General features: G+C 42.8%; 2 protein-coding genes across 3 annotated transcripts; both read left to right on the top strand.

The window, feature by feature from the left end:
- Positions 1-6,387: 6,387 nt before the first annotated feature.
- IGFBP6 (insulin like growth factor binding protein 6) lies at positions 6,388-11,289 on the top strand. Its single transcript, XM_074270278.1, has 4 exons — positions 6,388-6,812; positions 9,695-9,828; positions 10,253-10,372; positions 10,917-11,289. The coding sequence occupies exons 1-4, from the start codon at positions 6,488-6,490 to the stop codon at positions 11,037-11,039; spliced, it is 702 nt and encodes a 233-aa protein (XP_074126379.1). The 5' UTR covers positions 6,388-6,487; the 3' UTR covers positions 11,040-11,289.
- A 728-nt stretch (positions 11,290-12,017) lies between these two features.
- SOAT2 (sterol O-acyltransferase 2) lies at positions 12,018-24,586 on the top strand. 2 transcript variants are annotated; one of them, XM_074270276.1, is made up of 15 exons: positions 12,018-12,372; positions 12,781-12,836; positions 13,172-13,302; positions 13,470-13,529; positions 13,772-13,879; positions 15,026-15,302; positions 16,385-16,454; positions 17,129-17,213; positions 17,480-17,525; positions 17,762-17,891; positions 18,230-18,327; positions 19,968-20,066; positions 21,514-21,646; positions 23,874-24,019; positions 24,372-24,586. In XM_074270276.1, the coding sequence occupies exons 1-15, from the start codon at positions 12,297-12,299 to the stop codon at positions 24,420-24,422; spliced, it is 1,566 nt and encodes a 521-aa protein (XP_074126377.1). In that variant the 5' UTR covers positions 12,018-12,296; the 3' UTR covers positions 24,423-24,586. The 2 variants fall into 2 exon arrangements, with proteins under 2 accessions (XP_074126377.1, XP_074126378.1); XM_074270277.1 differs by lacking the exon at positions 13,470-13,529 and having other exon boundaries at positions 12,191-12,372.
- The last annotated feature ends 2,908 nt before the right edge of the window (positions 24,587-27,494 follow it).

Genomic DNA, 27,494 nt, shown 5'->3' with positions numbered 1-27,494 from the left:
GATTCAAAGTCTTAGAGCTCAGAAAACAGGCTTTTACTGCTTTAGAAAGCTGCCTGTAGATCACTGGGATCAAAGGCTGGATCCTTTATACAATTCAAGATGTGGATAATATATATCAGTGAGACCCAACCTAAATATAAATGGGAGCTACTAAACCATACCTAAGGATCCCTGTGGGCCACATATTGAATTTAAAAACCACAGATTTCTATTAGTTGTGTTTTATTGTGTTTTTATTTATTGTTAAATTATTTCCCAATTACCTGGTGGACTTTGTAATGTTTATGTACATTCACATTTGTATATATACATACATATATACACACACTTAGAGGAAGGGGTAGGTGAGAGTGGCTGACATTTAAACTTCATTATCATTATCTATTCTTTGCTACCTCAAAAAGAGTTATAAATATTTTTGTTCATAGAGCAGTAATAAACTGAACCAGCTACACCCAGCGAAAGAATTCTGGGAGATGACTATGAACCGCTACATAGAATTCACAATCCTTCTAATTTTGTCCGCCTACATTTTTGATTTCCTTCACAGGCTAATTGTACACTATTTCAAAGTCCGATTCTTTTTGTACAGCAAAATAACTGTCTGGACATGTATACATATATTGTATTTAATTTATACTCTAACATATTGAACATGTATTGGTCAACCTGCCATCTTGGGGGGGGGGAGAAGGGGGAAAATTAGAACAAAAGGTTTGGCAATTGTCAATGTTGTAAAATTACCCATGCATATATCTGGTAAATAAAAACTATTAAATAAAAAAATATATATTTTTGTTTATCCTTAGAATATTTTAGTCTTAGAACTAATTCTTTCCTTAATCTACCTTTCTTTAATTCTCCTACTCATTCCTCCCTGAAGGAACTTTTTGTGTATGTTTTCTTTTGACTAATTCAGATGATCATAAAGTTTAAGTGTCAGCCATCCCATGTCCTCCACTCCTTCCTTCAAGTGTGTGTGTATGTGTTATGCATGTGTGCATATATGTATAAATACACTTGTGTATTATAGAGATATGTATGTGTGTGTGTATATATATTGTTTGTCCTTTGTTCTCAAAGAGGACCATAACATCAGGGAGGTGATGCCAGACAGGCAAGTAAGTGAACTGGATTTCAGTGAGGAAGGTCTGTGCAAAGTCCTCAGCCGAACTTTTCTCCTCCATAGCCATCTGGGTCCAGTGGCAAAAATATAGATCAGGGTGATTGGAGAAGATCCTAGATAACACACACATATGTGTATATACTTATGCAGCCTGATTATGAGATAATTTTTTCCCCCTATCCTCACCTCCAGTGTATTTCTTTCTCCTTCTTCCCATTATTTTCTTTAGATCATTAAGCCATAACAGAACCACTCCTAGACTTTGCTTAATTAGATTTCCTTTATGGACCCTCATTGGACTTCCTTTATGGATCTTGATAGTGTTCAGAGGACACAAATGTAAGATCCTGCCATATTTGAATGTAAGCATGTATCTTTATTTAGTCCTTTATCATCGTTTATTCGAGTCTACATTTTTATGTTGCTCTTAACTCCTGTCTTTACACTTCAGAATTTCTCCATAGTTCTAGTCTTTTCATCAGAAATGCTTAAAAGTCCTTTATTTCATTAAAAATCTGTCTCTCTTGTAGTACTATACTCCATATTGTTGGTTAAGTTATTCTTAAATGTAAACCCATATCCTTTGCTTTTTGGAATATTATAATCCAAGTTATTTGCTTCTGCTACAAGGATGGCTTGTGTGATGCTGACTATGGTTCCTCAGTACTTGAATCTTTATTTCTGGCTGTTTGCTGTGTATTTTTTCTTTGGATGGAAAGCTCTGGATTTTGGCAATGATGTTCCTAGGAGTTTTCATTTGGGGGATTCTTTTAGGATTCTTTCTTCTTCCACTTTGGCTTTAAAAGATTTTAAAAGATAAGGGTAGTTTTCTTTTAAGATATCTCGATATATTATGTCTAGACTCTTTTTATTTTATTTTATTTTTTTTTGGTCATGGCATTCAATTATTCTTACTTTTTTTTCCTCCTCAATCTATTTTCCAGGTCAGTTGTTTTTCCTGTGAGCTAATTTACAATTTCTTCTATTTTCTTTTTTAGCCTCTCTTTGTTTTAATATTTCTTGTGGGGAGTCATTGGTTTATTTGGTCTATTATCATTTTGAGGGGCAGCTAGATGGTTCAGTGGATAGAGCACCAGCCCTGAAGTCAGGAGGACCTGAGTTCAAATGTGATCTCAGATGCTTAACACTTCCTAGCTGCGTGACCTTGGACAAGTCACTTAACCCCAATTGCCTCAGCAAAAAATTGAAAAATAATAATAATTTTGAGATTGTTGCTTGGGCTAGGTTTTGTACTTCTTGTGCCAACCTGTTAATTCCCTTTCCAGTTCTTTCTTTCATAGCTTCTATTTCTTTCCATTTATTGTTTAAAACAAAAAACAAAAAACCTTTTTTAACTCTTTCTTTGTCTCTTCCAAGAATTCTACCTAAGTTTTGCACCCAAGTTATGTTTTTCTCTGAGGCATTGTTTGTAGATATGGAGTCATTCTCAACTTTTGATGTTTTGTCTTAAGTATCCTTGCCACCATAAATAATTCATTCTAATGGAGGTCTTTTGTTGTTCATTTGTTTGTCCATTTATTCAGTTTACAATCTGAACAGACTTGAAATTAGGGCTGCCACACTTCTAGAGGGAAGGTCTGGGCTGATTCTGTTGCTGCTTTTTTGGATATTGTGTAAGATCAGAAACAGACTGGGGACTTACAAGCTTTCAGTGCTCCCAGAGTTGTCTGATCCAGGACAAAATCTTATTATTGTTTTCCTTGATAGGAGGTCTGCAAGTTCCTGATCCGAGTTTAGTTCTGAGAAAGGACTGTTGCTGGATTCAGTTTCCATCAGCCACCTAGATGGTGGTTCATCATGGCAGAATTATAGGTTTCCCTTTGGTCCAGGTTTCTCACTTCGGTTATTCCTCTGCAGGTTAGGCTTAGATGGTAGAAGTAAGACCCTATGAGTATAGAGTCTGAGCCACACCATTGCTACTGTTGCTATAGACTTGAATTTTCTTCTTCCTCCCATACACTAGCCTAGCTCTCCCTACTCTGCAACATCACTGCTCTGAACGGTGATCTGGGACTGAATAATAAATGACAAAGCTACCAAGTGGCAGCATAATACTTTGCTGTGGATTTGAATTTGTGAACAGGAGCCCACTTTACTACTTCCTACCACTCAACCATCTTGGTTCCCCCATACACACACACACACACACACACACACACACACACAGAGTTGACTTCAATCTATTACATGGAAATTGTCTTGGGTTGGAAGGTAATTTGTGCTCAAGAAACCTCTCAGCCCCTAAGATGGCAACAGTGGTCACTGAAGAATGTCCCCATTCTCTGACCATCTCTAACCCATGTCTTGCTCCTTTCAGTCACCTCCAAGCTTCTCTCCCGCTGGCTTTCACCTCACCCTTTGTTTCCCCAGCCCTTATCTCTGCTTCTGGGCCTGTACATTAACTGTAACTGTTACAGAAGTCCTGGATTACTTGGAGTGATGATCCTATATTCCCCTACCCTATCCCCTATCACTAGGCTGATCCTGTATTTCTGAATCAATTCTGAGGCAAAGCCAAGAAGCCTCAAAGAGTGAAGCCATTATGTAGAGCAGAAAGCCCAGACCTTGACTTCACTGGTCTCCTGAGTTATATGTATAAGTTGGGGGAATCAATTTTTTAACAACTTTGGGTTCTTATTCTTTTCTGGAAAGCTCCATCTAGAGCTGTATTGAAAATCTGAAGGAATATCTAGGTCCCTGGGAAGATAAGGTTCCCCAGGAGGAAAGTGTGTTTTATTCTCTAGCAATCCTAAAGACTTTTCTTTGTGGGGGGGGGTGGCAGAGCTCAGCCCTAAGGTAGCAACATAAATCTGAAGGATCCACATAGGTCCCTAGGAGATGTGCTAACCTGAGGGAGAAGAAAGGATGGTTGTTTTGATCATTGGAGGACTTAGGTGTGAGTCCTTGGAAAGGCTCAGTGGGGCAATGTGAATGCTAGATTGGAATCTGGAGAGTTTATGTTCAAATCCCTCCTGTCACCTAACACCTTGGACAAATCACCCTTCCTAGGCTTCAGTTTGTCCATCTATACAATGAAGAACTTAGAGTAGGTGACTTCCATATCTCTGTTCTCTTCCTAGTCAATGATCTTAAATGATCATTTGGATTTCCACATGGTTACTCTACATGAGACCTGAGGGTCTTTTTCCTCCTGTAATAAAAATCTAGACATTCAAGTTCTGTCTGTTTCCAGGCTAAGAACAAGATCCAAACAGAAAATTTCTGTGAGAAATCCCCAGAATTTGGACCAGGTCTGTGGTTGTAGGCAAAATAAACAAACAAAAAAGCCTCTTAATTTTCAGATAGCAGCTGGGATCTGAAAGGGGACATGAACATTTCTTCTCCAAACCCCACATCTAATTTCCTTTCCCTCTCCCTTTCTCAGTGTTAGAGGGTGGAGCTGGAACCCCCGGGGGCAAAAGGCCTGAGTCAAGAACATCCAGAAACAGAAATAAATAATGTTGAAAGTTTGAGGACATGAACACAGCTCCTCCTTCCTCCAGTACTGACACCTGGAATAAGAGAATGATTAGGAAAACAGAAGGGATAGAGGAAAAGATCTGATGTTTCAGTTAATGCTATTTGTTGAATTGAACTGAATTCCAAGATATTAGTGGGTTGGTGGTGAGTGACAACTGCTTGTTGAGCTGCTGACCTGGACCCACTTGCAGTGGAAAGGGAAAAACTACCATCAGAATACATGGATAGCGCACCTCAGTTCTGTTCAGTTTCCTTCTTTGTCAAATAAGGGGGTTGGACTGAACTCTAGTTGGTAGCTAAGGGCCTTTCCAAATTCTATGGACCACAACTTCTCTCCTCTTCCTCAAGTCCTGCCCTCTTCCCCAAATTTTGCAGCAGAAATTCTAAGTAGCTCAGTATCAGGGAAGGGTGGGAGAAGGGACTTCACCGGACTCAAGCTTCTTTGGTGATTAAGGAATAGATTGAAAGCCCTGGCTGAAATTCTTGCTTGGAGGCCCAGAATTTAAACTTAGTCACAAGCTTTGAGACTTGTTTTAGGAAAGAATGAGGTGGCTGTTGCATAATGAGGAGCTGGGAGGGTGTGGGCTGAAGAAGGAAACGATCCTGTCTTCCTGTGGCCAGAGCCATGAGCGCAGAGGGTGTGTATGTGTGAGATCGGAGGGGAGGAGGGAAGCCAACAGTGAGCGGGGGTGGAGGGGGGAATCAGAAAGGGAATATGAATTTCTGAGCTGAAGCAGAATATGCTTTAGACTAGTTCCAGCCCTGGTGGGCCCTAGCCGCAACTCTCTGCCATAAAACAAATCTTCCTCTCTGATGGAGTTGGTCCCAGAGAAATAAATGAAGTGGAAAGTGGAATGAGTGATTTTAGGGAACTGGTAATGAGCAGCCGAAGGAGACGATCAGTTCTGCAGGAAGGTTCGGGGTTGTATCCCTACTCTCTCCGGCCACGAAGCACTCCTTCCCCCTTGTCCCCAACCACTCAGGGTGTTCCCTTAACTTCCATCCCATTCTCAGGTTCGCAGATCCTCCGGTCTTCTCAGGCTCTCACTTTGGCTCACAGCCCTATCCCAACCCCCACACGAGAGGAGCCTTCCTACCCAGCCCACAACTGTCCCCATTGTACCCTTTATCCCCCGAAAGCCCTCCTCTGCCCTCTGGGAGATAATGTACCTCGTTCCCCTGGACACTCCTCCCAGCCCCATTCTGCTCCGCTATCTCTTCCCTCCCTAACCTTTACCCTCCGAGTTTTTCTCATTCTGGCTCCCTTCTTGCTCTTTATTCTCCATCCCCACCAGGCTTTCCCTATAACTGCCTTCAACCCTATGATCCCTTCTAGCTCAGCTCCCTATCTGTACTCTGTATCCTCCTTTTATGATTTCCACAATTGTCTCATTCTTTCCATCTCAGCCTCAGTTCTATCTTTTCCCTCCTTCCTCTCCCTCAAAATCCCCACCAACTTCAGGCCGCCCTCAGTCTCCCAAATATGCACTCTCTCAGGTTCTCTCCCTTCATCCCAATTCCCCGCCTCCCCTTCCCCCACACCCTCCTCCCACTCCCCCAACCAGCTGCCCGGTTCCCAAATTCCGGGCGAGATTCCCAGGAACAAAGCAAAAAAAAAAAAGAAAAAAAAGACAATTTGGGAAATAAACAATGAGAAGAGGGAGGAGGGAATACTCAGGTGGGGGTGGGGCCCTCTGGAGTTCCACCCAGTTTGGGGGATGCCCCTGCCCCCCCCCCTTCACCTGGCTCTTAAAGGGGCCGGCCCAGGGCTGGCGGGTTACTTAAGGCAGAGGGGCTGCGGGCGCCTGCAGATGCTCTCCGACTGCTCCAGGAGGGTGGGAAGGGGTGGAAAACCAGGCCATGACCCCCCGCGGGCTCTTGTTGCTGCTGCTGTCCCTGCTTCTGGGTGCCCGCCTGGGTACCTCGGCACGGTGTCCAGACTGTGGGCAGGGGGCGCCGGCAGGCTGCCCTGCGGGCTGCTTGGAGGAGGAGGAAGGGGTCCAGCCGCAGCCAGAAGGGTGTGCAGAGAATGGAGGGTGCGTCAGGCGGGAGGGGGAACCATGCGGGGTCTACACCCCTAACTGTGGCCCAGGGCTACAATGCCATCCCCCTGAAGAAGATGAGACACCACTCCGAGCACTGCTGCTTGGCCGGGGTCGCTGCCGAAGGTCCAGGGGGCCATCAGGTGAGTTCCAAAGTTCCTTCCAGGTGCCTGGGTGAGCCCAGTTCCCAGAGGAGTGGGCCTCCCTCGGAACTGGGAGTCTGCGCCCCTCCCCAACTCTACCCCCTCATTCATTGTTTTTGCACCCATCCCTGGTCCTTCTCTTCTACCAAGCAGCGCTCCTTCTTCCCAGGTTAAGTACAAAGGGGAGCCTCTAGGGAGATAAAGCTGAAGTGGTGGGCAGAGGTGTAGGTTACAACTAGGGGAGGCAGAGTCCCACACGGTATTACCATTACCTATATTTTATTACCCCTTGTCCCCATGAGGGAGATTGTGGAATCTGAGTTGGGGGCCCAGGAGAGATTTTGGAATACATGCAGGATTTTTATTTATTTATCTTGAGGGAACTCCTACTGTCAGAATTCCCAAGTATTGGGAAGCTGCCAGAAACACCCCCTACTTACACATCCTGCCAAAAAAAAAAAAAAAAAAAAATGGTGACTTGCCCAGTCAGATAGCCAGTAAGTGCAAGATAAGGAATCTGAATCCAGGTCTTCCATGACTGAACTCCAAAACTTTTTATCCACGGTTTTACAATGCCTTTTTAGATTCACAAACCTTCTTATTCCTTTCCTCTTGTTTCACTGAGGTGGCAGGCAGAGTAGGGAGTCTAATTACAATATCCCAGCTCACTATGCCAAGCTCTTTTTGCTCAAGACTCGGCAATCAGGGAAGGGGCGAAAATTCCTGCTTCCTAGATTCCACTTCTCTGGGATGGAGCTAGGCACACAAAAAATCCCCAATATATTTGTAAATGTTTTTCTTCCCTTATTCCCGAGCAGTCAGTCACCCTTGGTATGGGGAGAGGGGGGGAGGGGGGAAAAAAGAAGAATTAGGATAGCAATCTCTATATTTCTAGCACCCAGGGAAACACATTTGGAAATGGCATGGAGAATAAACCCAGCCTGCAGATCCTGTTAGCCCTCCCTAATAGCACTGGACAGAGAAGGTCAGCCAGGCTAGAAACATTTTTAAAATGCTTTCTAAATGCCAGGTGCTAAGTGTTGGAGATACAAAGAAAGGCAAAACAAACAAACAAACAAACAAAAAAACAAAAAACAAAAAAACCTATTCTCCCAAAGCTTTCAGTCTAATGGGAAGACAACATGAAAACAACCACATACAAACAAAATAGAAATAGTATAGATTGGAGATGATCAACAGAGAGAAGGTACTAGCATTAAGCAGGAGGGAGAAAGGTTTCTTGTAGAAGGGAGATTTTAACCAAAATTTAAAGAAAACTGGGGATGTCAGGAGGTAGGCAGGAGGAGGGAGAGAATTCCAGACTGGGAAAGAGTCAGTGGAAATGACCAGTGTCAGATTATGGAGCATCTCACTCAAGAAGCGGCAAAGGAGGTCAGTGCCAGGCTCCAAGTAAATGAGTGTGAGTAAAGTTTAGAAGAGGAAGGGAGGGGGCACCGATTATGAAGAAGGCAGAGCTGAGGCAGAATTTAGAGGGACATTAGGGGATTGCTAGGTCCTGAAAGGACGTCAAAGGAAAAGGTTTAGAAGAAAACACCAGGGAAAGGATATGGGCAGAGGTATCACTAGGTTGAGTCAGGGGGTGGAATAGAAGGATTCTTCCCCAAAAAGTGGTGGAGAAGAAGATAGGAAACCCTCACCTCTCCCCAATATATATGAGCTTATCATGGGCGTTGGGACAAAGCTTACAGTCACTTCATCATAGAAATTGGTTAGGTCTAGGATGTCCAGCCTCAACCCAGGATCGACTGCATGACTTGGATTGAGATTAGTCGTGTGGTATATTTGGATACCAGGGAAGTAGAAAGGTAGGTTACTGTTTGCCAAACACCAGTGTTACACAGTTCAAGAACTTTGGGATTTACAAAGAAAGAGTTATAGATTAAAGCTGGTGGAAATAGAAAGAGATAATGTTGCACAAGAGACTTTCTCACTGGTCACAAAGAGATGGAGGAAAGGTCAGGTTTTGCTTTTGGGGCAAGAGGGACATAGACCTTATAGGGCTAGTGAGGAGATAGAACTGATTATTACTCTCTTTGTCCTCTGCTGCCCAATGGGCATCCTATCCCGCATCCCACAAGTCTCTTCCCACCAACTCCCTCGCCTGGACCCTTCCCAGTGGTGAGAAGTAAGTGAACAGCTCACAAGGCACTGCCCACACTCCTTCCTAATCTTCCCCACTCTCTCCATCCTAGCTTACCACACCCTCCTTCCACCTCCGGGACCGAGTTAAGGGACCAAAAAGAGATCCAACAGGGACCCCTCCTCCACCCCCTGCTGGATTTCTCTCAGTGAAACCAAATCTCTGGCACCGGGAGGGGTAGGGGTGAGTCACAAGCAGGGTCAGGAAGGGGACACACATTCCTTTTCTGTCCCTGCTGACCCCTCCTCTCTCCCCCGCTGCATCCCATGAGTTCCTGAGCTTGGGATTCCCCCTTCTGGCCATTTGCAGAATGCCCACTAACAAATGAGAGCTAGTGAACTTCCTCAGTATGTCACACATCCAAGCCGAAGAACAAATTCTCACATCTTTAATATCACTTTACAGTTTTCGAAATCTGTTTACATCTGCTTCCTCCTCACTGCAGCCTAATAAGGTAAGTAAGGCAAATAATATCAAGCACCATCTGACAAAAGAAGAAATGAAAATGAAAACACAGAGAGCTATTAGGACTCAGTATTTCTGATCCCAAAACTTGGGCTCTCTACAACTCAACCCAAAGCCTTTCTAATCTTCTCACTTAGCAAAAAGCTGAAGATTAGGGGGTCTTCATCTCTTTTCCAAGTCTTGGAGAAGGGGCCTCCTGTCATCTCCCATCCGATGACAGTTCTCCTTCCTCACTCTCCACCATGTCTGTCCACAGGGGAGAATCCCAAGGGAACCAAGCCCAATCCAGGGGGCTCCCAACACCAGGATGCGAACCGTGGCAGTCGAGAGAAGGGCACCCCCTCCACTACTTCCCGAGCCAGTCCTGGGGGTGGACAAGACAGCGAGATGGTGGGCAATAGGGCTGGCAAAGAGTGGGATGTGTTGAGGGCAAACCTGTGGGGGAAAGGGGAGGGAAATAATGATGGAAAGATAGAAAGACCTTGGGAACAAACATCCCTGAATCTGCCTCTTAAGGGGGGGGTTCCATGGATCACTGTCAGCTCAGAGAGGCCCAGTCCTTTAACTCATAATGGGTTAAGCTTCAAGTATAGAGGTAAGCTTCTTTCCAGAGGCTTGTTTGGCTAATTCTCTCTTTATTGGTAAGGACCACTCCAGAATGATGTATCACAGAAAAGATGGAGGGAAGCTGAGTCTGCAGCTACCCTCCTACCCAGGGATGTCAGGGAAGAGTTGGGTATATGGCCTCTGAGATTTAATCCAGTTCTAAAAATCCTCTTGTCTTCCCACCACCACACCATCCATATTCCCCCAGGGCCCATGCCGCCGCCATCTAGAGACAGTGTTACAGCAGCTCCAGGCTGAGGTCTACCGTGGGGCCCGGACTCTTTATGTGCCCAACTGTGACCACAAAGGCTTCTACCGGAAGCGGCAGGTGAGGATGCACTTTCATCCCCTTCCCCATGTCCTTCAATTAGCTCACAGACATTTATGGAGCTCCTATTACTGGCATTAAACACTAGGGGCATATGACAAAAGCACAAGGTACAGCGGCTATTTCCAAGGAGCTTATCAAATAAGTAGAGGAGATAGGAGAAAGAGAAAATAAGAGAGATAGGGAGAGAGACAGAGACAGACAGAGAGAAAGAAAGTGAAGAGATAGGGAAGAGAGAAAGAAAGGAGAGGGAGAGAAATAAGGGGGAGAGAGACAGGAGAGAGAGACAGACAGAGAGAAGGGAGACAGAGAGACAGACAGAAAGAGACAGAGAGAGAAAGAGAAAAGGAAGAGAGAGAGGGGAGATAAAGAAGAGAGAGAGAGGAGAGAGAGAAAGAGAAATATATAAATAAATACATAAGCTAGGTATCCAGCATCTCCTTCCCCAAATCCAACTTCCCCACCCCATTGACTTGACAATCTTTTGTCAGCCCCCCTGTGAAAGCTGAGATCCATTCACTTCTAACTCTGTGTCTCTATCCAGTGCCGGTCATCTCAAGGGCTGCGCAGGGGACCATGTTGGTGTGTAACCCGAATGGGACAACCCCTGACCGGCCCCACTGAATCGGATGCAAACTCCCTTTGTCTTTCTGACTCCAGTGGTTAAAGCAGAGGCAGGGAAGAGCATCTGGGGCCCCTGATGGAGCTGGTCTGGGGGGCACCATCATGGGCTATTTATTGTGATGAACAACTCCAGGAAGAAGAGCCCTGGGTTCCCCTGCCCCCTGCCCCCAGCATCTCCCCCCAGTTTTTTCTCAAGCTGTATGTGTGTCAGTGACTCAACTACATGATAATTGGGAAGACTATTGGTGTTGGGTTGGATTGTTAATAAAGCTGAACTGGGGTCTTGGTGTCTATTATGTGTGATTATCTCCTTCCCCTGCCCGACTCCTCCTCACACACATACTTATAGCCCTTGGCTCATTCTTTCTTCAGTTCAGCTCTGCTCCCATTTCTTGAGCATTAGACTTTTCTTGTTGCCTATTCTCTATCCTTCTTGAGACATTTAGAAGTCCTTTGATTGATAATGTTCCAGACCAATCCCATCCCATCCCCAATGCAGAGGGAGGAATATCTATCTGCCTTTTGTCATGTCCCCTATCCTTCTTTGAGGACTTTGTCCCTGACGCTGATCTCTGAACACCATGGAGAAAGAGAAAAGTTAATAGTTAATCTCCAGAACCACCTCCCCCAATCCCTACTCCCATTTTCACAGAAGAAACAATAAAAGCAGTTTTATTCCTCCAGGTTTATCTCAGGGAAAGTAGGATGTGAACCCACAGGGACCTAGCAGGTGGTTAAAAAGAAGCTAGGTAGCTTCTTTTAACTTGCTTGGGTTGGGAATGGGGGAATAATCTCTTTCCTAGACATTTTCCAATTATTTGTATCCTCTTTGGTATTTTTAGTGCCACAGAACTAGGGAGAGAGAGCAGGTATCTCTGGGGTTCCATGAGTCAGCAAGGAGACGACATCCTATTGGTGCTGCAAACGTGCTTCCCATCTTTTCTTGACCTTCAATCTTCTGTGTGGGAGGCAGCCGAGAGAACATCAGATTGATAAAGGCTTTAGATAGGCAGAGCCCTGCACTACCAACAGTCACTACCATAGTCAGTGGATGGCATATAGAGGGGCGGGGGGAATTAGGAGACAGGAAGCTGAACTGGAGGTAGGGGGTGGACTCCTAGATCCCTTTGACAGGGGCAAAGTTCATTCTTAGGAACCCTCATCCTCATAAGATAACTTATCAGGGGCCTAACAGGCCCCTTCCTCCAGAGAGGACTTTAGTCCGTATTGGTCACACAGTGCCGGGACGCTGATTGGGGCAGGTGCTGTGAGGGGAGCTGGTTGTTTGTTCACACACATCATGGAGCCAGCAGGGGCCCGGCTTCGGAGGAGAGAGGGGCTGGAAGAGAAACAAGAGAACATCTCCCCCCTCAGTGGTGAGTCTCAAGAGAGTACAAGAAGACCCGTCAGGGACAGGACGTGGGGGCAGCCCAGGGAAAGGTCGGACAATGTGTTGTTGAAAAGGCCTTATGAAGGTCAGTCTTTTCTACTGCTCTGGAAGAACAGGAGGTTCTAAGTGAATCCTATAATTCCAGACTTTGCCTGAGAGAAGAAATTATCTAATATTGCAATCTTTGCCCAATTAGTCTGATCTCATCTTTGATGCTGGCCTTGAATGCCTATGGAAGAGAAGCTTGAGGAGGTGGGCAATGAGAGAGAGAGAAGAAGGAACATAAGAATCTGTATTCTAAAAAGTCTCAGTGTAGATGGGTCTGGGTCAAAGACAACATAGCCCAGATACTTCCTACTTTTTGTATGTGGCCAATGGCCTCTTTCTCTCCTAGAAAGTACCAAAGAACATGGGGTTCCTGACCTGGTACAACTGACAAGGCATATGAAGGTGAGTGAGGCTGGGTTATAGGTCAGAGATAAGGCCCCAGAGTCAGAGGTCCAGTTGGACAGGCCCTGAGGTAAGGGAAATGATGAAGACTAGGTTAGAGGGGAAGGTCTTGTTTTGGATTTAAAAAATCAATCATGGGTCAAAGGTTAATAAGGAGATGGGGTCAAATAAGCCTAGAGTTTGGTCAAAAAAGTGTTGGGGGTGGAGAGGGAAAGGAGGAGGCAAGGATGGAGATCCAGCATGATGGTATAAGGAATCAGTAGTCAGTGAAGATCCAACACTAAGAAATGAAGAAATCTGGTTGGGCTGTTTTACTTTGGCTCTAAGTCCTGCAGGCGGTGAAAGCAGAGTTGCTGGAGCAAGCCCACCAGCAGCTGAATGAGCTGTTTGATCGGGCCATGTGGGAAGCTGTGCAGTCCCACCCACCTCAGGGCTGGACCTCAGCCTCTCAGGAATCCCCAAAAAGGTAAGGACCGGAAGGTGGGCAACAGAAGCCCTCTCGCTCTGGAACATTAAACATCCCACCAGCCCTTTACCCCATCTTGGCAAGAAATGCCTCCTAAGTCTTCTTCCTTCTGTGCCCTGGCACCACTCCTGTTCTTCGGAATTTCTCTGTTCCCCATCTCCATTCAGAGCCCGGGAATCAAATCTGGAGAGACGGAAAGTTTTCATCCACCGCAAGTCACTACTTGAGTGAGTCAGGGGTCAGGGCAGTACTTAGCAGGGGAAGGGATGAGTGCAGATGGAAATCAGAAGTCCTGACCTCTGGACATGGGTGGAGCAGGGAAGATGCTCTAGGTCTTGATTTTCCCGTACATCTGCCAGGAGAGGAAGGGGAGGAAGGAATAGCAAGATGAAATATGATCGAGTCAGAAAGATGTTTGGACAGACCAATGATTGAACCCCTTAATCTCATCCAACTCTGGTCCTTCCAGTGAGTTGATGGAAGTTCAGCATTTTCGAACCATTTATCATATGTTCATTGCGGGACTATGTGTCTTCATCATCAGCACGCTGGCCATTGACTTCATTGATGAAGGAAGGTATGAGTGTCCTAGGTACCACAACCTATACTATGATAACAGCCCTTCTCCATCTCAAGACCAAGCATTTTAATCTTTCCTTAAGCAGTTCCACCCCCCAGATGTGTCCCATTCTGTTTTCAAGTTTTCTATGAGTTATTCCTGAAGAGAAAATGCAAGGGCTAATTAGGTAGGAGAAAGGAGTAGGTAAAACCCAAAATCTTGAGAAAGATGGCTTGGGTGGGAAATGCAATTGACATAGGAGGTTTGGCTTAAAATTCCATCCTAGACACTTGTTGTTTGACTTTTTTGACTTGTCATTTTTCTCCCTCCCTCCCCATCTCTCCCTTCCCCTAGACAGCAAGCAATCCAATAAAAGTTAAACATGTGCAATTCTTTTTTTATAATAGCTTTTTATTTTCAAAATATATGTAAAGATAGTTTTCAACATTCACCCTTGCAAAATCATGTGTTCCAAATTTTTCTCCCTTCCTTCCCAACCTGCCCCCTCCCCTAGATATAGCAAGCAATCCAATATAAAACATGTGCGATTCTTCTAAAGATATTTCCACATTTATCATGCTACACAAGAAAAATCAGATCAAAAAGAAAAAAATGAGAGGAAAACCCACTTAAATATAAATTTCTCAAATGGGTATGATAATACTTTCATTAAAGGGTTAGTATAAGGAAAACAGCAGACCTAAAAGCTTTATATTTGGTATCATTAGGAACATCTATATCAAGATAGGGGGTGTATAGAAGGGGATCATTTCTAAAATGTCCCAAATTCCGTCTCCCCCAAAAGACCCTATTTAAGTTAATCTGTCCACAGGCATTTGTTAATTTTCTAAGTGTAAGTCAAAGAAATTCAAGAGACAGTCCTTTGCCCTCTAGGAGTTTACAATCTAATGGGGGTAGCACTATGCAAACAACTATGCACAAAGAAGCTATATATGGGATAAATCAGAATAATCAACAGCACTTGGGGAGAGTGGGGCTATGAAACACACATGTTTTCATGTAGTCCAAGTTGGATCAGGATGATGGGGGAAGTTGAAAGGTATATTTGAGGTCCAGGTTCTGTTGGGGTAACATGGAAAGGAGAAAATCAAGAATGGCAGTTGGCAAGTCTACCCTCCCTGTATCTCTTCTTTCTATCCCAAGGTTAATGCTGGAGTTTGACCTCCTGATCTTCAGCTTCGGACAGCTGCCCCTGGCCTTGATGACCTGGCTGCCCATGTTTCTATGCACGCTCCTAGCCCCATACCAGGCTCTTCGGCTATGGGCTAGACGCAGGGGCCAGGGGACCTGGTATATAGGGGCAGGACTGGGAGCAGGGCTTCTAGCCTTTCAAGCTTTGGTGTTGTGTGCCCTCCCAGTCCATGTGGTCCTGAAGTACCAGCTGTCTCCTGCCTCCCGCTGTGTTCTAGTCTTTGAGCAGGTAGGGGCCGAACCTGGAAAGTGGAGGGGGAAAACTGCTGTGGATGGGAAGTTTCCACAGAAACAATTAAGTCTGCAAGGGATGGACCAACCTTGAGAAAGAAGAGGAAGAATAATGAAGGCAGGGTCAGATTCAAGTCTCTTTCAAAGAAATCAACTCAGAGGAAGTTCAACTAGTCAAGGGATACTGGAGGCTGCCTACTGAATGATTAGGTAGAACTAGGGAAAACCCTACCCCTTGTCCTCCCCACCTCCCCAATGTTTTAAGTGCCATGAGGCAGAATAAACCTGGTTTTGAGTCAATATTAATCAATCATTATTTATTAAATAGCAATTCTATTTTCTAAGGACTGTCCTAAGTGTTGGGCCAAACAGTGCCTTTTCCTCAAGGAGCTTACATGGAGTGGAAAGAAGGGGTAGAAATATGTATACAAATAGTTACATACAAAATAAGTCAAGATTAGTTTTTTGAAAGTAGAAGGCAACAGTAGCTGTGAGGTTCAGAAAAGATTTCACATAAAAGAAAACAAGGAGTTTCTGAGGGACTGAGGTACAGTGGCAGTGCTTGCAAGTACAAAGAGCCAGAGATGATGATGGATTGTCCTGAATGAGTAACAGCAAGAAAGTCAATCTGGCCAGACTTAATAAAGAGGAGTAATGTTTAAATAGGTTGAAAAGAAGATTGGGGGCTACAAAGATTGGGGGGCTGAAAGTAGAGCATGCAAAGAGCTTTTAACACTGATATTTACTACCAGAAAGTACTATTCCCCATGCAATCTCCCCAATCCCAAGTGCACTAAACTGGATATCATAAAACCTGTGTCCTAATTTTGTTGAACCACTAATTCCTTTTGTAACTCCTTTCCCCTCAATTTCCTCATCTGCAAAATGGGAATATTCCTACTATCTACTTCCCAGCATTGTTGTAAAGATCAGATGGTTATAAACAGTGCTATGTAAATCCACTGTATCTAGCACAGAGCCTGGTATACATTAGGTGTTTAGTAAATATTTGTTGATCTCAAGCTCTAACATCCCTTTCCAGTTTTAATCTAATACGATTCTCTCCCAACTCTTACTCAGGTTCGGTTCTTGATGAAAAGTTACTCCTTCTTGAGAGAAGCCACACCTTCGATCTTCCATGCTAAAGGAGGTGAATCCTCTGATAAGTGTATCAACTCTTCAGCCCCCCTGCACCCTATTTCCCTAAAACTCCTGCCCCATCCTTCTCATTCCTTACCACAATCAGCTCTTCCCAGGCAAAGATGACAGACCTTAACACAGACACTGGTCTTTGTTGCTCCTCCTCCACCTTGACTTAGATTTTTTTCACCCACCATTCTTTCCCCTGGAATAGACCATGGTAACACAGACTCCAGAAGGCTTTTGAGGAAAGAATGACACAATCAGAATTGTTAGGGAGATAACAGTGTGAGATGAGTGAGATAGGTTTCCTATAAAAGGAAGAAGGATAGGAAACCTGACAGAAGACTGCCTTGGGTGGGGTAAGACCTGACCTCAAGAGATAAAGTACCTCTGAGTAAGGTCATGAAAAATAAGATTGCCTGCTCCTAGTTGGCTTGGAACAGATTTTATTTCTTATATTCTTCCCTTAAAACCATCATCTCCCTCTAGATCCTCCTCTCATTCCTTGTGTCCTTACTCTCCTTACTCAACTCCAGTCAGAATCTGGTCCTTCTCTACATTTCCCTATTATTTTTATTATTAATTATTATTATTAATTATTATTATTATTATTATTATTATTATTATTACCTAGACCCTTCCTCCTTCTTCACTTTGCCCTTGTCTCCATCATCTCTATAGGTGAGAAAACCCAAGCTCCCAGTTTCTCCAGCTACCTCTACTTCCTCTTCTGCCCCACACTCATGTATAGAGAGAATTATCCCAGGTGAGAGCTTTCTGTCCTACCCTGAATGCCCAACCCACCTACAACCCTATCTTTCTGCTTTCCCTTTCTCCCTGGGATCCTTGACCCTGCCCTGAAGCTCTGGATCCCTCCTTCCATCTGAAGGCACCAGACATCCCAGATCCCTTTCTCTTAGGTATTCCCCCACCTGAGGGGGGGTAATTAAGCAACTGAGGGAAAGGGACTCCAAGGGTTCAAAAGTAAGACTTCTTGGGGAGACTGTGACACAACCCAAATTACTGCTCCAGGACAACCCATATCAGGTGGAATTATGTGGCCAAGAACTTTGCCCAGGTCAGAGGATGGGAAGTGATGGAGGTGGTGGGAGGGAAGTAATCTGTTGTTGGGGGGGGGAAGGAGAGGTACTAGAGGGGTGGGGAAAGGTCTGGTAGAGACTTTGGGCACAAACAAGGTGGGGGTTCAAGGAGAAGGATTCAGAAGCTAGGGGTCCAGATGAGATAAGATATGCAGGATGGGTGGATGCAGAAAATACTTGCCAACGGTGTCCTGTGCCTCCATCCTTTCCCCAGGTCCTGGGGTGTCTGTTCTACGCCTGTTTCATACTCGGTCGCCTTTGTGTTCCTGTCTTTGACAACATGAGCCGTGAGCCCTTCAGTACCCGAGCCCTGGTGCTCTCTATCATGCATGCCACATTGCCCGGTGGGTCCCTCCTGGAGACTGGAAGCAAAATGGGATGCAGGATACAGGATGCTTCTCTTGGCTTAGTGGCTAGAGGGGAGTGGGAGAATATGAGCAGCTAGTAACAATTCTTAAAACTAAGAAGATAATTTGGGGCATGAGACACTAAAGGAAAAAGCTTTCACAAAAAGGGGAAAGCAAGAGTCCTAGAAGGGGAGACACACACACACACACACTCACACACAGACTGAGACAGAGACAGAGATAGAGACTGTGACTGGGTAGAACAAGATTTAACCTCAAAAGATGGAGGGAGAAGGGAGGAAGAGGCTGTTCTAATCTCCTGCCATCATCCCTAGGTATCTTCATGCTATTGCTCATATTCTTTGCCTTTCTTCATTGCTGGCTCAATGCCTTTGCAGAGATGCTACGGTTTGCAGACCGAATGTTCTACAGGGTAAGTAGGAAGAAGGGCAGAGGGAAGTAGAAATGAAGGGAAAAGGGAAAACTTCACCAATAAATAAAATAGGTGATCTCCCAGGGGCATGATGTCAGGAATTGGGAATGTTCCTCTCTCTCAAAAAAATCTTTCCTTGGTAATGCTTTTTACATCTACCAGGACTATTGTTAAGCTGCTTGGACAAATTTCACAAATCAGAAAGCCCACAGTTCAAGGCTTGTCTCTGACACATACCAGCTGTGTCAGCTGACAGATACCCTTAACCTCTTAGCTTTCCAGGCAAACCTAATATATCCCATGCCTAAGACCAAGTTACAAACAGCTTCTCTGGAAGAAATTTCAGACATATATACAAATCAATGGAGACAGAGACAGAGACAAAGAAACACACACACACACAGAGATAAAGACACACAGAGAGAATCATTCTCTCGCTATTATGAGACTTTCCCCCAATTGCTGTTATTAAATTGTGTTCAACTCATTGTGACCCCTATCGGGGTTTTCTTGGCAGAGATACTGGAATGGTTTTCCATTTCCTTCTCCAGCTCATTTTACAGATAAGGAAACTGAGGCAAACAAGGTCCTTGTGTAGCCTTGTGCAGGGTCACACAGCTAGTAAGTATTTGAGACTGGATTTGAATTCAGAAAGATGAAGCTTCCTGACTTCCAGGCCCCAAACTACATCCACTGTACCACTTTTAAAAAGGATACAGTGGTTGTAAAAATTTTCTTTACATGTAATGAGGAAAAATAAAATATTATTTTTTATCAATTGGTAAAGAAAATTTTTAACAATATTCATTTAAAAAATTTAGTTTCCCAATTTTTTCTCTTCCTTTCACCTCTCCCTCCCTAAGACAGTAAGCAATTTGCTATACATTATACATGTTCAGTTATGCAGAACATATTATCATATTTGTTATGTAAAAGAAGACACAGACCCAAAGAAGAAAAAAAGGATGAAAAATAATATAGAAAGTAAAAAATAGCATGCTTTGATATCAGATCCTTTTTTCCCCTTTATTCTAATTTTTTTTTTAATTAAAGCTTTTTCTTTTTCTTTTCTTTTTTTTTTTGGTTGAGGCAATTGGGGTTAAGTGACTTGCCCAAGGTCACACAGCCAGAAAGTGCTACGTGTCTGAGGTCAAATTCAAACTCAGGTCCTTCTTAACTCCAGGGCTGGTACTTTATTCACTATGCCACCTAGCTTCTCCAAAGCTTTTTATTTTCAAAAGATCTCCATGGATAATTTTTCAATATTAATCTTTGCAAAACTTTTTGTTCCAAATTTTCCCCTCCTTCCCTCCACCCTGTCCCCTAGATGGCAGGTAATACAATACATGCTACACATGTTAAAATATATGTTAAATCCAATATATGTATACATATTTATACAATTATCAGCTCCTTTTCTAAGGTTAAATTTGGATAAGGAACTAGGAATGCTGAAAGGTACTTACTTCCTTAAGTTGGCATCTCCAGAAAAGGTGAGGTTTTGCCCATTTCACAACCTTTGGGAAAATCCATGTGGTCTTGTTGGGACTGGGGAGAACTATGACAGAGTCATAGGTGACAGGAACTCTCTGGTCAGTATTAAACAGCCCAACCCTTGACCCCTGCTTTTCCAACCGCAGGATTGGTGGAACTCAACATCCTTCTCTAACTACTATCGGACCTGGAATGTGGTGGTCCATGACTGGCTCTACAGCTACATCTACCAGGATGGACTTCGGGTAAGATGAAGCCCTAAGACCACTTTTACTCCCCAGAACTCTCAGACCTTCTGGGACAAGTCTCCATGTCCCTAGTCAATAAGGTTTCCCTGTAAATATTAAAGAAATCAGATTAGCCTTCTTAGTTTAAATTACTTAGCCTTCCCAGATCCTGTAGACTTCATCTGTAAATGAGAAGGTGCCACAGACAGCTTATGAAATCCCTTCCATTTTAGGGTTCATATCCTATAACCTCCTCCCAGCCTTGTCTCAACTTGCTCCTCTCCTCAAAATTAATTGCTGGAAAATCCCTGGAGCTTTCTAACTTCCCTTTCCTTTGCTATTATTTATCCAGCATTTTATTCTTCAGCCCACCTCTCTCCCTGACCCATCATCCCTCACTCAGTTTTAGAACAGATTCAAGATCAGAAGTGGAAAGAAAGCCATCGAACCTTTTTTTAAGGACTTCCACACAAATCTTTTAAGAACTTAATTTTACAAATGAAGGAACTAAGGCAGAACTGCACCTTATGTTCCCCTTCCCTCTTCCCAGTTCCTTACACAAAAATTTGGCTAGGTTCCTGGCCAGTGGCCACTTCCCCACCGTAGACCTCATAATTTTCTGCCTCCTATGCATCATTTCCAGTATTATTCCTTCTCTTACAAGTTTCTGGAATTGGAAAGACCTGAGACTATTGAAAATTGGCATCTTAGACATCATCTAGTGTAGTTCTTAGCCCTTTTTTTGTTGTTGTTGTTGCTCCTCAGACTCCTTCGGCAGGCTAGGGAAGCCTATGGATTCCTCTAATTTTTTTTTCTTTTTCTTTTTGAAAAGCAATTTGGATTAAGTAACTTGCCTATGGTCACACAACTAGTAAACTTAAGTGTCTGAGGTCATATTTGAACTCAGGTCCTCTTGACTTTAGTGTTCTGTCCACAATGCCATCTAGCTGCTCTGAGCCATTCTCATAGAATATTTTTTTCAAATTTATTTTTTAAGCAGAGTTTTTTATTCTTTTATTTTTAGCTCCAAATTCTCTTCCTCAACCCACCTAATCTCCATCTAATGAGAAGGCAAGAAAAACAAACCTGTTATTAATATGTTGTATAATGTTTTTAAATGCATAAAATAAAATATAGAGTTACGGAGGAAATAAAAATAAGAAATCCATCATATTTAAATAGTTATAAAATTTTAAAGGGGAAGTTCATGAATCCTAGTGCTAATCGAACCTCTTGATTTTTGAGTTGAATAAACTGAGACCAGAAGAAATATTATTGTTTAAGTCCACATAGTTAATCAATATCAGAAAACTGGGTTCTTCCGACAGTGTCTGATGCCTCTCTCTTCTTCAGTCCTTGAAACCCTGTCCCTTTTGCCTCCTGGCTTCCTTAGGAAGGCTTCAGCGGGACAGGGCTCAGAATACTGCCTGATGGACTCACTCCTCCACCTTCTCTCCCTGTCTAGCTCCTAGGTGTCAAGGCACGAGGTCCAGCCATGCTCAGTGTGTTCCTGGTCTCCGCTATTGTCCACGAGTACATCTTCTGCTTTGTTCTGGGATTCTTCTACCCTGTAATGTTGATTCTCTTCCTCATTGGAGGTAGGCAGAGTCCCTGTCATTGGCCAGGGCTAGTTAGTCCCTCTGATTTTCTGTGTGACATCCTTGCCCCATGATGGAGGGGATGCAGAGGGACAGGAACACCAGAAATGCAGAGGAAAGAGTTCTCAGCTTTGTACCTGAAGTCCTCCTGGTATTATTGGACACAAGGGTCCCTTAAAAATGAAGCATGAGGGGCAGCTAGGTGGTGTAGTGGATAGAGCACCATCTCTGGAATTGAAAGGCTGAGTTCAAATCCAGCCTCAAAACCTGTGTAGATCATTTAATCCCAATTGCACCCATGCATGAACTCACACACACACACACACACACACACACACACACACACACACATATACACATATTTTAAAACTAATCACAATCTGAAACAGCAAAGCGTGGTAACAAGATGATGGAACTTGCATTTTTAGAGATATCATCTCTTTTTTTTTTTTTAGGTGTGAAAGCTAATTGTTTTATTTTTTTTAAATTTTATTTATAATTTTTGACAGTATATATGCATGAGTAATTTTTTTTATAACATTATCCCTTGTATTCATTTTTCCAAATTATCCCCTCCCTCCCTCTATTCCCTCCCCTTGATGACAGGCAATCCCATACATTTTACATGTGTTACAATATAATCTAGATACAATATATGTGTGTAAATACAATTTTCTTGTTGCACATTAAGTATTAGATTCCAAAGGTATAAGTAACCTGGGTAGATAGACAGTAGTGCTAACAATTTACATTCACTTCCCAGTGTTCCTTCTCTGGGTGTAGTTGTTTCTGTCCATCATTGATCAACTGGAAATGAGTTGGATCTTCTTTATGTTGAAGATATCCACTTCCATCAAAATACATCTTCATACAGCATTGAAGTGTACATTTGATCCTTACAATAACTCTTAAGAGATAGGTGGGGGCCATTAGGTTGCACAGTGGATAGAGCACCAGCCCTGAAGTCAGGAGTTCAAATGTGACCTCAGACATTTAACACTTCCTAGCTGTGTGACTTTGGGCAAGTCACTTAACCCAATTGCCTCAGCAAATTAAACAAAAGAGAGAGGTGCTATGCTTTATCCCCATTTTACAAATGAGGAAACTGAGGCAAACTGAGGTTAACTGATTCGCCTAGGGTCACACAGATAGGAAGTATCTGAAGTTAAATTTGAACTCAGGTCTCCTCAACTCCAGATGCTCTACTGGTACAAAAAACACATTATAAAGAATAGTAAGAGAAGTGGCAAGACCCCACCCATATTCCTAGGGGAACACCCTTCCACAAGTGGTCATATACCAACAAAAATAAGTAGGAACACACATGGAGTTAACTTATGTATAAAGAATTTGCACATAAATGTAAAAAAAGTCACTAATATTTGATTGGTATATGAGAAGGAACTTGTCACTTACTTTGCTTTGGTTTTAATTGGTCTCTATGTGGTCCCTTGGTATCCTCAGATGCTGTCTATTGGCATTTGAAGGCTTCTCTCTTGACTTATTATCAGTTATAGTGAGGAAACTGAGGAAATCAGGGTTAAGCGACTTAGCCAGGTTCACACAATTAGTAAATGTCTGAGACCACTTTTAGACTCAGGAAGATGAGTCTTCCTGACTCTAGACCCGCTGCTCTCTCCACTGTGCCATTTAGCCTCTCCATGCTAAATGAAACACGTCTTGGCTAAGAATCCTTAACCTTACTTCTTCCTAGCATTGGGAAAAGAGAAGGGAAATGAGATGAGTTCTTTCCCTCTGGTAAGACAAGAAAAAGGTAGATGGGGCATAAGGAAGCACAAGAACTTCTTTTCTTGTTTGTTTTTTAATAATAGCTTTTTATTTTCAAAATATACAGTTTTCATCATTCACTCTTGCAAAGTCTTGTATTCCAAAATTTTCTCCCTCTCTTCCCCTAGACAACAAATAATCCATGAGCACTTGGATTTTTTTTTTTTAACAGTTTGGGGAGATGGTATCTAGGAGTTGTTGAGGGGTATCATATACCTCTGTGTCAGGGAGTTTTGATAATGCCTAGGGGCCAAGAAGGGAGCACAGTTCTTGAGGAGTTAGAGAGACACGATTAGGGTGGTAACTTGGGAGGGGCAATTCCCAAGGATGAGCTGGGATACCTGGGAGAGACATTGAAGGCAAGGAGGAAAGAGGGCCAACTGGTTGAGGAATGGTCAGGGAAATGGAATTCCAGATCCATCTAATCTCTTCTTTCTAGCAATGCTTAACTTTATGATGCATGACAAGCACAGTGGGCCTGTATGGAATGTCCTTCTATGGACTATGCTTTTCCTGGGCCAAGGAATAATGGTCAGCTTGTACTGTCAGGAATGGTACGCCCGGAAACAATGTCCACTGCCCCAGGTAAGGAAGCCCTTCTGTAATTCTTTCTCTCCTTCTCCTCCTTCCCTTCCCAGGCCAAGGCTCTCAGATTTTCCCAAATATAACTTGTTGTTCTAGGTGAATGACAAGGCCCCAGTTTATTTTCCCCACTCCTACAATGCCTTGACTTCCCCACTTCCCTCTAATCCTTTCCCTACTCACGTACACTGGCTTTCAGGCCAATGGAACTCCTTTCTCTCTAAGCTCATATATTTAGAACTGGATTTGATATTGGGGAAGGGGTCTCAGCTTAAATCCACTTCAGGATGGAAGGAATTCTCCCCCACCCTTCCTCCTTAGGGCCCTTGCTCATAATCTCCTCTCTTTCACACAGATGACCTTCTGGGGATTGGTTACCCCACGATCCTGGTCCTGTCATATCTAAAGGTCAACATGCTGCTTATGTTCCTCCAGCCAATGTCTAGTCCTGGGATTATACTTCCTAGAGTCTCAGCCCCATCCCCTGGAACCAAGGCAGTACAATTCCAAATACCTCTCCTGGCAAAAACAAAACAAAACAAAACAAAACAAAACAAAACAAAACAAAAACAGCTGGAATACACAAAACCTGCCATCAGGTGCCAGTGGAAGACATACAGAAGACATGCCGACAGCCAGATTGAAATAAAGATCCTTCCTCTACTCCAGGTTTCAGATACAGGGCTCTGCCCACTCTAGACTTCTCTACTGTTAAAGAAACTTGGAAAAAAAAACTTGGAAAGTCTTGAGAGCATAAGGAAACGTGAATGAACTGGGAGGTGATTGGGGTATGAGTGGGTGAAGATGTTGTCTTTTCTTCTTCTTCCTCCCAACAATAAACTTCCCTTTTTGACTCTATTCATTGTAAAATTGTCCCTGAAGATACAGGTAAACTCTGTGATTGGGAAAGAATAAGGATGGGATTGCCTTAATGAGTGAAAACCTGTTACAATTGCCTTCTGTGCTTTTCCCCCTAATCCTACAGCTCTGCTCCTCAATGGTGACCCTTTTTCTCCCAGCCATAGTCCACTATCCCAACTCCTGATACCACTCCCTTGCTCTACACACACACACACACACACACACACACACACACACACACACACACACACACGTATGTATATAGTACTCAATAAATAAACTATAGCACAAAGAACTTTCAAGAGAGGATACTCCCACTACCAATGCAGATTAGCATTTTATCTGCAATATATCTTCTAGGAGAGTTGCCTAGAACAGTGAGAGGCTAAGTGACATGCCCAGACTCACCCAGTCAGAATGGGTCAGAAAAAGGCCTTCCTGATTCTGAAATCAAGCTCTCGATTTATCATCATTGTTGTTGTTGATAGTATTGTTCTTGTATTGTTATTATTATTATATCCTGGGAAAGGTGGGGGTGGACCTCATGCCAGTCATGGAATAGGATTCCTTTTGTCCAAACACTGGACTCAAAGCAGGCTAAGTAAATTATGGCAAGCACCTAGAACTGTAGAAGTTCAAGATTCCTGGGTCTGCTCAAAAGAAACACAGATAAAGGATAAAGGACGGAGGGAGAAAAATTTGGAACACAAAATCTTACAAAAATGAATGTTGAAAACTATTTTTACATTTAGAAAAAGAAAATACTATTGAGGAAAAAAAGAAAAAATGCAAATCCAGAGAGAGTTTAGAAAGGTATCCTGATGATGATGATGTTATTAATAATAGTGTCTATTGATGCATTGCTTTAATAATCATGTACCACTTTTCAATACTTTGATTACTACTTTAAGTTTTGCAAAGAGCTCTATATACATTGTCTTATCTTATTCTCACAATATCACTGGGATTGGTGATGTTATTGGGAGTATATAATAATATCAACCATTGGGTGATATTATTATCCCCATTTTATAGATGAAGAAACTGAGGGAAAGAGAAGTTACATGAATTATCCAAGGCCATACCTTCATGAATGTTTTTAAAATATTTATTTATCCATTTTTAAACAAAAATTTTATGCATTGGTAATTTTGAAGCATTGGCAATTGCAAAACCTTTTGTTCCAACTTTCCCCCTCCTTCCTCCCACCCCCTCCCCCAGATGGCAAGTTGACCAATACATGTTAAATATGTTAAAGTATAAGTTAAATACAATATATGTATACATGTCAAACAGTTATTTTGCTGTTCAAAAAGAATCGGACTTTGAAATAGTGTACAATTAGCCTGTGAAGGAAATCCAAAATGCAGGCGGGCAAAAATAGAGAGACTGGGAATTCTATGTAGTGGTTCATAGTCAACTCCCAGAGTTTTTTCATGAGTGTTTTTATGTAGGAGTTGCACTCAAGTCTCCCGGCCTACAAGTCAGGGGCTCTCTATCTACTATTCCACCTGCTGTCCCCAACTCTTCTTACTTCCTTTGATCTCATTACTGAGTCTTCCTTCCATCAATGTAGATCATAGCCCATGCACATGTCCTCATCCTTTTTGTCCATGCACTAATGAAGCCTCTGAAGCTAAGATGCAACAGAGTAATGGGTTCATTCTGTGCTGCTTATGCTAATTTTGGCTTAAGAGTTAACAACAAAACACAGGTCCTCCACCAGCCAATAGCACACCATCCATATATGTGGAACCATCAGTTACAGCAAAAGGGGAAATTTTGAATGCTGTGGATAAGTTCACTTACCTTGAGAGTATACTTTCCAAGGATGAACACATAAATAATGAGGCTGGCCATGCATTGCCAAAGCTAGCTCAGCATTTGGGAGTCTCTCAAGGAAAGTGTAGTAGAGTAGTATTAGGCTGATTACCAAATTGAAAGTCTACAGAGCTGTTGTTCTGATCTCATTGTAGTATGCTTTAGACAGTATATCTGTGCCTTTCCAGGAGACTGAATTGCTTCCATTTTTCAAATGATTTAAATATTTTTCAAATCTTAAAAAGATTTTGAAAATCAGCTGGCAAGATAAGATACATGATATTGAGGTTCTTTTTTTAAATAAAATTTATTTAGCATTTTTCACAATTACATGTAAAAAGCATTCTTTTTAAAACTTTGAGCTCCAACTCTTCCCTTTCTTTCCTTCCCACTTCTACCTCCTATTGAGAAAGCAAGCAATTTGATATATGTTATGTTATACTTGTGTGGTCTTGCAAAACATAAACATAGACCAAAAAATTTTTTTAACCTCAAAAAATAGTGTTTTTTTAAAATTATGGTTCAATTTGTATTCAGGGACTATCAGTCCTTTCTCTAAGTATGGGTAGCATTTTTCATCATAAGTCCTTCAGAGTTTTCTTGAATCATTGCATTGTTAAGAAAAGCTAAGTTATTCACAGTTGATCATCTTACAATACTGCTGTTACTTTGTACAAACTACATTTCATTTTGCATTAACTCATGTAAGTCTTTCCAGGTTTTTCTGAGAGCATCCTGCTCACCATTTCTTTATTCTTTTTGTTAACAATGTTCAAAAGTCCTGTATTTCACTAAA

Source organism: Sminthopsis crassicaudata, chromosome 5 (genome assembly GCF_048593235.1).
Source record: "Sminthopsis crassicaudata isolate SCR6 chromosome 5, ASM4859323v1, whole genome shotgun sequence".
Classification (NCBI taxonomy): Eukaryota; Metazoa; Chordata; class Mammalia; order Dasyuromorphia; family Dasyuridae; genus Sminthopsis; species Sminthopsis crassicaudata.
The sequence above is the reverse complement of the archived record's forward strand: the minus strand, read 5'-3'. Positions and strand labels throughout refer to the sequence as shown.